This window comes from Lepidochelys olivacea (assembly GCF_965140295.1).
Source record: "Lepidochelys olivacea isolate rLepOli2 genome assembly, chromosome: 3".
Classification (NCBI taxonomy): domain Eukaryota; kingdom Metazoa; phylum Chordata; order Testudines; family Cheloniidae; genus Lepidochelys; species Lepidochelys olivacea.
This window is the reverse complement of record NC_140413.1, coordinates 111,738,603-111,751,048: the sequence shown is the minus strand read 5'-3', so window position 1 is coordinate 111,751,048 and position 12,446 is coordinate 111,738,603. Positions and strand designations below refer to the sequence as shown.

Below are 12,446 nucleotides of genomic sequence, written 5' to 3'. Positions count from 1 at the left end.
ACCCAATTTTGACCAAGTTACAAGTTGTAGAAAATTTTCATTTGCATATTGAGCTTATTAGGCACTTGATCATTGTTTCTGGAAGTCTAAACTCTTGCTGCACACTCTGCTTCATGTCACCCACCCATAGAATCTTTTATTTATGAGCCAGCCACCTGAGTACGTGCATAGGACCTTGGACAGGGCTCCACTCGGGCTGCTAACCTGAGCCACTGTGCCCACACTGCTATTTTTAGCATGCTACATCCAGCAGAGCTGGCATGTGTACCTCTACTCCGCTGCATTATAGACATAACCTACATCCCTAAGCAATCCCACTGAAGCCAATGGGACTTTCCTTGGAGTAAGTTACTAATCGGCATGAGCAAGCATATCAAAATCTGCCCTCAGTGTTTATACACACACAACAGTGACAATATTTGCTGTTGATGATTTACATTTGCTACCATTCCTTTGTGTATCTGGCTGCAGAAAATAGCAGGGACTGTGAGAGGCTTTTGTAACTGGTGAGGAACTAATACAATATGTTAAGAAAACAAGTAAAAGCAGTTGTTTTAGACAAACTATTGAAATACTAAAAACAACACCACATTGCCTAGCAGAAGGTGGGAGAGAGGGAGAAGAGGTTTCAATTACAAATAAATAAAGCTGGAAAACAGCAAGAGAGGTTGTTCCATTGTTTGCTGTGGATTCCTGGCCACACTGCATTCCTTGATGGTTGGCCTTCAAATCAGTCATAGTTCAGATTTTGGCTTAAATCTTATCTGTGAAATTAAATGTTTATGTACTATGATTTACAATGCATAGAAATGGTGCCTATCCTGGGGGCTTTATCATAAATTTAAAATCAACCCCAGAAGATTGAGGCAGCAGCTATGTCTCACCACAAAACTAGAAACTAACCAAGCAGAGACAAAATCCAAACCCAAAATCAAACCTATTGAATAACTGCTTCTGTCTCCATCCCAAAATACTGGGTAAAGAGATGGATCTTGCAGCATGCCCCATGGTCTATTTTGAGCCAAAGGGAGTGCGTTGGGGGTGTGTGGGGTGGGGGGAGGAAGAGGAGACAGGTTAGTAGGTTGTGGGGAGCAAGTTTAGTAGGTGCCATAGCTAAGGGCCCTGTCAGCAGTTCCCCCTCTTTTACACTTAGTGGATTCCAGGCAGTTTCTCATGTAGGTAGGTCCCTAACCATTTGGGGGTTTATAGGTCATTAAACATAATCCAGAAATCAACAGGCAGCCAATGAAGTTCATGAAGTACTGGTGTGCTCCCACTGAGATAAACCACGTGCTAAGCAAGCCCCTACATTCTGCATGCGCTTTAGTCTTGGAGTTGATTTAAAATGATGCAGATCACATTGCCATGGTCTCATCTTGAGGTGACACCCATATCCAAAAGAAAAAGGCATAATCTCACAGTCAGACAGAGATGGCCTTCCTAGAAACAACTGCTATACAATTATCTAATACCAGCTGGGATCCCATAATATCCCCAGACTCAAAAATAAAAGGTCATGCACATCCTCAATATAAGAAGCAGGTGCGATCTTAGCCATATCTCCCAGTTGTTCTCCCCAACCTGTCCATATTATTTCAGTCTTATCTGGATTGAGCATCGGACAACAGCTGTCAACCGTGTCTCAGTCTCAATCAGGCAACTCTTGGGTTGGATGAGATAAATATCCAGAGTGGGGTGTCATTGGCATAGTGAAAATCCTAAAGCCAATGCCTCCTCACTCAGCCTCCCAATAGCCCCAGGTGTGGTCTGAACAGAGCAGGGACAAGATGGAACTGTGTAGGATCCTACATGTTAGCATCCTTGGGGATGATAAACAACAAACTAACACCATCCTTCGGAATGCTCATCACGGAGGCCACAGAGTCAGCCCAAGATTACTCCCATCCACTTGTGAGTCAATAAAGATGCCACAATCAACGGTATCAAGGCAGCTGATAATTCTATCTGTCCTAGCATGGACACCCAATCTTCTTTCACTGCCCAGAGGAGTGCAGTCTGTTCTGTACCCATGTCTGTATCTGGAGTGACAAGGGTGAAGGACTTGTGAACCATCTAGGACCTGTGCTCTGTGAGCTGTCTCCCCATAACCTTCTCTATAATCCCAACCAAAAAAAGGGACATTGGCTATTAGATGGTGGCTAGCCAGATTGTCAGTGTCAACTGATGAGTTCCTGAGCTACAGCCTCACAACCTCTAAAGAAAGGGAGGGCAAGTTGTCAGCCTACAAAAAGCTCTGACCATCTTCATCAGCAATGGACCAATTCTTCTCTGCTGGCCTTCACCAGCTAGGAAGGACACACATCGAAATGAAGGTTGTGCAGTGAAGTGCTCCCAAATAGGGCTTTGACATTTGGTTCTGTTCTGATGCAGTACAGCCCACCCCAGAAACAGCCAGCAGCCTGGGGTTAAGGCACTCAGCTGGGATAAGGGAGAACCAGGTTCAAGCACCTGCTCTGAATCATGTAGATCCCCCTTCTTAAAATGCCTCTATTAGTTCTGATGAAATTTTAGTTGGGAAGGTTTCTGAGATCCAGGATGGAATTATTGTTCAAAACCAGAGGGATACAGACTCACGCCACAACAGCCAATGGTTAGAGCCACTTACCTGGGATTTGGATCAGGGACTTGAACCCAGGATTCCCAAATCCTAACCATTGGGCTATCTTAGGGCAAAATGCTTTCTCACACATGCAGTGATGATCTGGGAAATCTGTCTATGGACAATTTATGAATTCCAGTTTGGTTTTATGGATTATATGCAGCCTTACGATTATACTATGTGTTGCCTCATGCTTCTTGTGCTAACAGACAGGAGAGTGTTGCCTATATGTCTACTTATGAATAGGTTGGTCATTGAAGACTATCAACACATGAATAGATATTACCTGGGGAGAACAAAGGAGTGACTGCATCCTACATAAAGTGAGTTTTCTCAAACTTCTCTGCATGGGGGTGCTGGGGTTCAGAGGAAAGGAATTTCCCCAGAAGCAGAAAAAAACCAAGGCATTAGTGGTGGAATTTTAAATGGAGAGGGATTCACAGAGACAAAAGGAACCCTTCGAAGGAGAGAGGACCATACTTTTGTGGCAGATGAATCCTTTTTAACTGCAGGATCTCCTGAGGAAGAAAGAAGCGGGCTGTAGAGGAGATACACATGGATTCTCCTCTGAATCATATAGTGTGTGTGGGGGGCATCATGGACTTCTTATAGGACTCTGACCTAAGCCAAAAGAATGCTCAAGAGTAGTAAGAAAAATGAAGCAGGGAAATTCATATAGGTGTTTTATTGTTTTGTCTCGATCTGTATATTTCTTGTTCTGTCTACAGTAAAGAGCAAATTAGGTGAGTGGTAGACAACATGGATGTGATCAACTTAATGTACCCTCTCTGCACACATTCACATCACATATCATTTGAAAAAGTTTATTTATGTCTATTTTAAGATAAAGTATGATGTGGAGCTATCAAGTGGTGCTGTTACCATAGAAACAGGGATAAACTGACAACATCAACACGTTAAAATGACCAGTTTGAAATATTGCATTCTTTTCTGTTAGTTTAATGACTCTATATATTATTTCAAGACATACAACTGTATTTCTTTGTGACCTCGTAAGAATGGCCATACTAGGTCAGACCCATGGCCCATCTAGCACAATATCCTGTCTTCTGACAGTGGCCAGTACCAGATGCTTCAAAGGGAATGAACAGAATAGGGAAAATTTTGAGTGATCCATCCCATGTCGTCTAGCCCCAGCTTCCAGAAGTTGGAAGTTTAGGGACATCTGGAGAATGAGGTTGCATGCCTGAACATGTTGGCTAATAGCCATTGATGGACCTATCCTCAGAGCCATCACAACAATATAAAGGGCAAAACAAAAATTTAACAATAAATTTCTACAGGTGTCATTGAAATGTAATAGCGCTGGTGATCTTGGTAGTCAAGACCTTGGTAGTAATGATCATCTTGTTCATCATTATGATCTCTCTCAATAACACATGGGTTACCACAGTCTTCATTGTCTTGGCATGTACATAGTTCTGTGCAGCGAAGATTGTTCTGACTACAGACACAGTTGATTGTGTAGTGAACCCTACTGGTACAGGAACAAATAAGGTCTCATAGAAGTTCAGATGCCTTTGGTCCCTTGAAGTATACAGTTCATCATCTGCATTTTTTCCATCCAGATTGTAATGGTGATCCAATATCTGGTTTACCTATGTGCAAAGACATCCAAATCTTTGTTTTCCAAGAGGCTCTTCTGATATGCTCTTCAAAACTGTTCTCACTTGGGATTTTGGCCAGTGCCTTGTCCTTTTTGATGGTTAGATTGAGGCACAAGCAATTCAGGTCTCTGTGGGTTTCCTTTTGTCTCTCACTTTCTCTCCCAACTTCCTTGCTGCAGAAACTGCAGCTTGTCCATCACTCTCTCCCAATTTGGGAAGATCTCTGAAATGGTAAGCTCCTTTTGGTTTGACTTTAAACAGAGATTTTTTTCCCACATGCCAAATAGGGATGACACAGAATAATTCCATGTTAATGTATGTACATCAGGAAGTATGCTACAGAAGTCAGGAGTGCATCATAAATTGCATGCACAGGTATGAAGCGACGCTTCTGCGGGAACTGATGACTGTTTCAATCCACATGTCATCTGTGTGTTTCATTTTTGGAAAGTAATGAACAACAAGGATCAAAACATCTGTATTGTTCAACCTAGTTACTTTTGTTCTTTTGATAGCAAGAGACCCAAAGCCATACTGGCACACACAGCATGCAGAAACATCTTTGTGTACTGTACAAGCCTTGGACTTCTTCAGCACCTCTACTGGTGATGGACTTTCTTATTTCACCACTGGAAAAGCCTCCAGCAAGGAGTGTCTGTGTTGGACGTTCTCAGGGGCATTTTCAACCATATATTCAGAGAAGAATTTTATAAGTGACTGCTTGTTGGATGCTATGTTAGAAACTTTTCCCATGGAGGCACAGGGCACCTACTAGCCACCTGGTATTTCTTGCATTCAGCCTTAGATCCTGTCCATCACTGTCTTTCTGTAGTTTTCACAGAGTTCTCGTTGTTGTTCCTGTCAAAAACTTTGATTACAGAATTGACTTTGTCAAATCCTTTTAAGATCTGCCTCAAGTACTCAGCAGCCAATTCATCGAATGTGAGGAATTTGTCTCCAGCCATCATACATATAACAGTCATGGCATCCCTGATGCACACTGTGGTTTCTTTGTTGCATGCTCATAACTCGAGGATTCTTTCAGCTTGAGTTTCCAGCTGATGCCTGAATTCTGCTCTGTCTGTTCTTCTCATTGTTCCATCAGCATGGAAGAGGGACACAAGCACAGGTCCTATAGGATGACTAAGAACAGTTGCAACTGGAATATTACCTCTGCATCGTGCTAAATCCAGGGCTCTGTGGAAAACATTTTCTGGATTGATAGCTGCTGTGATTGTCCCTTCCTTAAATTTGATCATCTTGGCCATGTCAACAAAGGTTTTGATGCCAGATTTCTTGACTGGGCTGAAGATGCTACATGTCCCATCAGAATCAAATGCACCTCTCATAAATCTCTCCATTTCTTCTTCAACAACATCTATTTTCAGTAAAGACACCTGACGTTACACATAGTCTAGTAGGTATGTTGATAAGCACCTCTGATTGTGATTCAGGGTCAGGTGGGTTTGCCATATTATTGATGACATGGTTGGTGAGAGCTGTAACATGCTCCTAATCCCTTTTTAGTGCAGAGGCAAGAACATGTTTGTGTACTTTGTCTTAACTACTTCTTGTTAGGCCACTTCCTTCTCTCACAGTTTTTGTATGTACATAATATGAAGCTGTGTAGTGTCATCTCTAACGCTAATATGGATCTGTGCATAAGGGTCACTAAATTAAAAAGCTAGTTTCTAGAATATTTCAAAGGTACTGGTAGTGCATGCCTAGATAATTACAACTTAAAACCTTTCACTAGGTAGACTAGATGCTACACTGTATGTACAAAACCTTATGGAGAAGCATTACATTAGGAATTCACATACATTTATATCTATCGCCTTGCAGTACAAATTATGAGCACACAACCTACTGCTACTAATGCACAACCTTCAGTGTGAGACTGATCTGATCAGCAAATTTCAGCTGAAAATAGAGAGAACTATTATAATAACTAGTGAGATACTTTGACAATTAAGAATATGCAATGTGAAGACACTTCATCTTAGTATTTTGGAAAATGTTGATATTTGCCATTTCTGCCACATGCTAAACAGCTTCATCATTTCTGGGGGAAAAAATACCCGCTCATGCAAAACGAATAAAAATCTTTGAATACATTGTTGTTTGGTAACTTTCACCAATAACCATCATATGAAGGGGTTGAAATGAACTTAAACAGCAAAAAATGTAGTCTCAGTCAGCAATGTTTCTGGAACTGTGCAAAAATGACTTTCATTTTGGTACCATTGTTTCACCTCACCTATGGATTTATGGCACTGCATTATACCTCATCTAAATGTACATAAAATAAATTTTCAAATGGTTAGGGTGTGTGTAGGGTGGGTATATTAAACTCCAAAAATATGGCCCTTTTGGGAGAATTGCCACATATCTAAGTGGTTTTGGAGCCTTTGGCAAAGTCTGCATGCTATGTGCATCAACTATCATCTGTCCCTGGAGAGATGAACAGTACACCACAGTGCCTAAAAGGTTGGAGGTCTGGAAAAGGATGTGCTTAAGCAACTGAAGAGTCTGGGGGAGCCACCAATAGCCAGAGGTCCTAGGCAGGTGGCTCACATCAGCTCTGATAAGAAGGTGCTAGATAGAGGATCTGCATCCCGAAAGCCTGCCTAGATAACCAAAGCCAGAGAGTCTCCCAGGGCTTTGCTCAGATTTACAAAACTTAAAAACCCACAGGTCCACCATGTTGGGACCCAAACACAGCAGCAATCTGTCCAGAGGGAACATTCTCTCCCCTTCCCCCATTCCATCCTGGGCCTGAGAAGCCTTCCTATCAAAACCAGATCTGTTTCTGCCAAAAGTTTAGATTTTGGTGAAACAGCATTTTCTGAATACGCTTTTCATTTTGATGAAAAGTTCCCAGTCAACTCTACTCTCAACACCTCCTGAACTTCAGCGAGAGCCAATAGGCTAAACTCAGCCAGGGAGAGACAGTGCTCATCTCCTCCAGATCCCATGTTGTAACCCATCAGAAGCAGACAGCTCAGGTGAAATTAGCGAAGGCAATATGCCTTTCTTTTTTGATGAAGAAGATGAAGATCATTGTTATGCAATTTGCCCTGGAGAGCTCAATTCAGCTGTAACATCTGGTTGTCAGTGATGTTTTCCCCTATGTGGTGTGGAAACCTTGGTTTAACCTGGCTTATATCAGTTTAACTTGCACCCGTAAATTATAATCAGTTTTACACCAACGTAAGTGTTTTCAAAGGTAAACTTGCATCAATTTGACTAAATTGTTTTAAAGCCAATTTAAGTTAAACCAGTGCAAATTCTATGTGTGGACAAATCCTAAGAGGTGTAAGGGAATTGGACCTGATTGGATTAGTAGCGGGAAAAGACAATGAGAAAAAACAGAAGGCTGAAAACAAATGGGGAAGAGGGGAGACAACAAGTAAACAAGAAGAAAGACTGTGGAAAGAAACTGGGATAAAAATCCCTCAGAAAGAGTGCAGCTCACCATTTCTAAGCAGCAAGCATGGCCTCCCAAGAAAGGCATGTACAGCATCAAGAAGCAGAGTAACATGACCAATAGAAAAGGGTCTGCACACCAGAGCAAAGAGGGGAAAAGCTGAAAATAAAACCCTGAAATTGGAAAGGCAAACAGAAGAGCTGGAAGGAAGCCAGGGTGCAATTCCTTTGGGCATTAAATATGCTTGTACACTGCATTTATATTTCAAACATTTTTTCAAGCTAGATTTCAGATTCAAAGCCTTCAGCAAATTCAGCTTCTTCCCTCCTGGATTTCATCAGCAGCAATCTCAGTGTCTGCCTACATCTTCTCCCCACTGTCCCTGCAAGCTTTGAAAATGGATCCTACTGGGGGCTTGAGCAGCCTCCATAATCCTGAGGCTACCGTCTATGATGCCCCATCTTCTCACTACCAAAACCTTCTTGTATGCAACGCTATTATGTCCTGTATTTGGAGACAGAGGTCTGCAGAAGTTTCTCTCTCTGCAAGGAAGCCTGTAATACTCCCACTTCTGTGCTAACATAAATGAAGCAGACAACAGCAGCCAATCAAGAGGTTGAATTCTGGTGTGTAAAAGATCCAGAAACCTAACAACCCACAAAATACAGAAGGCATATTAACTGATTAATGAACATTTAGTTCAGAACACAGTTTAAAAGTGCTATGAAGACTTTTTGTTCAATACAACTAAACACATGCTGGGTAGAAAGGAACTAAATGTCAAGAGATACTTATTAAAATATATGCAACAAACAAAATTGGTAGAGCTTAGCTGAGTTTTCTATCATTTTTATAAGGTACAAATGCAGTTCAGAAAGCTGTTTTCTAATGAGGAGAAATGTTCTTGTATTATATGCTTTGTTCTAAATTTACTTCATAAACTGTGAATATAATTCTGTTCAAAATATAAATTTCTTCTCCCTCCTTTAAAACTATAAAGCCTCAGCAGATTCAACTATTCTATTCAGCTAGAAAAAAGGTCAACTAAGCACAATAAAGAACTAAATTGCTAAGCTTGTTCATGGTGCAAAACACACAATAGGCCTCTTCTGGCAGCCTGAGCCAAAGATTAGATAGTAGAGCCAACAAATGAAGTAAACTGTTCTCTTGGAGAGATCTAAGGCCCAATATATCTTCCACTGAATCAGTGGAAGTTGGATCACCATATCTACCTATCTTCAAGGAACACAAGTCTACGACTTACAATGGTCAATATTTTGATACTATATTACCATCCAGAACATATTTCACTCAAAGATGGTCTCTCAGAAATGTACTGCTATTCATAGTTCTTTCTTTGCATCAGCTTAGGACTTGGTGTGTGTACTCCTATTGCTTCCTCCTTGACTGAGTTGTGTATTCCCACTGTTTATGCTTGCCTTTTATTCCACCCCCGGCCTTCTGATAAATTAAAGAGTAATGTAGTAGGAAAGCAAAATTGATCACAGCAAGGGTTTTATGTCATCTTAGTTGTATCCCCCTTGCATCTCAGAGAGATATGAAAATGGCTCCTGTGCAAAATGAAGTGAAACCAACATGAAGGACTTCAACAAACTATTGACGATTCAGCATAGACAAATGGATTGAACTTAACTGAATTTTGATGCTACTAAAGAGCTCTGAAATGTGGACTCCACCTCCTTTGGTTCCTATTTTTTTACATTTTGATCACAACTCCGATACCAGTGCTCTCAGCTTGTGTCTAGTACTCTGATGCTTCTTTATAGACCTATGGTACTATTAAAGAAATAGGAAAATAAAGTATACTAATGTTCAGACAGCTACTCACAGGGACGTTGCTTGAAATGACATTTCTCTCTCTCTCTCTCTCTCTCTCTCTCTCTCTCTCTCTCTTTTTCTGTCCTGTAGCTTAGTTATATATATTCAAGCAGGTTACAAATGCAGAACTGTCATCATGATCATTCAATCCTTTGAAGCAAACTCTACCACTGGGAACAAAGACTACTCAAACTAACAGTGCCAATTATTAAAAAAAATATTGCTCACAATTAAATTAAATAAAGAACACACAATCGGGGGAGGGGGGGAGTGCAGTTTGATGACAATCACGAACAGAGTTTCACAAAAGGCTACCCTGTGAATGAATGAAAGACCCTGTACTTTCACGTACAGACTCCAGTGGCCATTTGACAGATATGCGTGATTGATAATCAGTCACCCACAGATTTCTGGTCCACTTTTTGGGCGGGGGTGGGGGAAATACACTTGCACCTCAGTTTGGGCAATAATGCAGTGCACTTCAAATGGGCATGCACTGAAAGATGAGAAGCTGAAAGAGAGAGCTTTGGTTACTCTTCTGCAGAATGACCTGCACCAAAGGGGAATTACCTCAAAGCTACCTTCACAATGGAGAACCTGACAGGGTAGCTGACTATTCTAGATCTACCCAAGCCCTACCCTCATTACCACAGAAAAGATGAAATAGCATTACATACCTTATTACAAATACAACAATCTACTGTAGGTCGAAAGAGAACAGGCAAAAGAGACAGACAGACATGTACGTACACACAACCAATTACTCACTTTGGATTTCCAGCACCTGGCTTCTTTCTTCGGAATATGCTGAGGAATGTGTTGGACCTACAAGGAGCCTTGCCATCCCCAACGTGCATACGCACCACATCCGAGGTGGTGAAGGCACTGCGGACATTCCTCTCGGGCTTGGCGATGATGATGTACATCTTGGGAGTGAACATGCACCCCAGGGCCACTGTCACACTGAGGCTCACTGCAAAGCAGGTGGTGATGATCTTGTAGTTGCTCCCAAAATAAATAGGCACAAAGGCCAGCCAGATGATACAGGTGGTGTACATGGTGAAGGCAATGTACTTGGCCTCATTAAAATTGGCGGGCACATTGCGAGTCTTGAAGGCATAATAAGTGCAGCTCATAATAAGGAGTCCATTGTAGCCCACTGGGGCCACCACACCCAGGTTGCTGGTGTTGCAGATCAGGAAGACTTCCTTGATGCTGGGGTAGGAGAGAATTGGCATAGGGGGCTCCATGATGATCAGTGTGACCACCAGTGTGAGCTGCACACTGATCAAAATGGAGGCGATGACCACCTGTGCCCAAGCACTCATGAAGTGTGGCTTGCGGGTACAAATCTTCTTCTTGCTCCCCGCCAGGATGCGTGCAATGCGGTTGGTTTTGGTCACAAGGGCAGAGTAGCACATGGCAGAGGAGAGGCCCACCAGAAGGCGCTGGAGGTAGCAGGAAATGACGGTGGGCTTAGCTATAAGGGTGAAGGGGCAGATATAACCCAGAAAGATGCCAGCAAGTATAATGTAGCAGAGCTCCCGGCTGGAGGATTTGACAACAGGGGTGTCCCTGTAGAGCACAAAGATAAGGGTGACAAACATGGTGACCAGAATCCCCAGGCAGGAGAAGACCACAGCCACTATAGACTCTATATTGCTCCACTGGAGATACTTTACAGTGATGGGTTCACAGCCTGCAGTATATAGAAAAGAAACAAAGTGTTAGAAAGGTACCTGTGAGAAAGATAAACTGCTTTTCTGAATCCCAAACTAAAATACAAACATCAGCGTAAGATGGTGTGGAATGGATTATTATACTCATTTTACAGATGACTTATCTAAAGCACAGAAAGGTTAAGATTAAATAAATTAAAAAGCATCCATTAATTTGAGGTGTCCTTATTGCACTGGACACCCAAAAACAGAAAGTCCAGAATCAGTGGACTGTTTTTACAATTTTTGTTTAATTGACTTTCCCAGGGGGACGGAACAATTGAGAGGCAGAGTTGTGAACAAGTCCTTGCTGCTAAGACCAGCACCCTCACCCTAACTAAAACAACAGTGAAGTGCTGGTTATCAACAGTTTTGGGCAGGGATTGGCAGATCACATGGGAAGTTCAAGGCTTTCAAACTTTGCAAACTATTTTGTGTGTTTGCAAAACTAATGTAATTTAAACTCACGTATTTTTCAAGGGGTGATTTTATAAGAAAAAATAGAGGCAAGCCTATTTATCTGGGATAGAAACCCCACTAAAAGCTAGACTGGAACAACTGGATACCCCTATATGATAGATAGATAGATATGTAACCATGTGTGTATATATATGTATGACATATATGCATATTTTCATTAAAATGTTTGTTTGTCTTATTGCTTCTTGTGTATTTACACTTTTCCAGATCTTGGCTCCATTTTCTCTTTATGTTTTCATTAGATTTTTTCTCTTTATACTCCTTCACGCAGTCTCCTCTAACTATAACAGGAATTCAATGACATCAAAGTCAAATCCACAATGTATGCGTGTATCTGAAAATAGGCATGAAGGATATCACCTATTCCTAGTAAAATAGAAGTAGCTATAAGAAATGGGGCTTACTTTGGATAAGATTTTTACAAGCCAAAGTTAAAGGAAACTTTGTGGCTACTGACCTAGTTGGCCTCTAGGTGCTACCACAGTATAAATTATACACTAAAAACTATAATTAAATTAAAAGAATGTTAAGGCTGAAAAGTCAAACACTTAAAAGACAGGAAGTGCCAGAATTACAGCAGGCAACCTTCATTTTGACAAGCTGGCCCCTCCAGCCTGTCCTCTTTTCAGTTCCAGTCCTCCCTGTCCACCTCAATTCCTCTTAACAGTCTTTTGCTTGCCCCCACCCCACTCATATCTGTGTCCATATTCCATTTCCCACTCCTACTCTCC

General features: G+C 41.6%; 1 protein-coding gene across 3 annotated transcripts in view; it reads right to left on the bottom strand.

The window, feature by feature from the left end:
• Positions 1–12,446, bottom strand: part of GRM1 (glutamate metabotropic receptor 1) — a 269,345-nt gene that overhangs the window by 46,754 nt on the left and 210,145 nt on the right. For all 3 annotated transcript variants that reach the window (XM_084623346.1, XM_084623348.1, XM_084623347.1), the window contains exon 8: positions 10,286–11,216. In XM_084623346.1, coding sequence (XP_084479472.1) covers positions 10,286–11,216 — 931 coding nt within the window. The remainder of the gene's footprint in view (positions 1–10,285; positions 11,217–12,446) is intronic.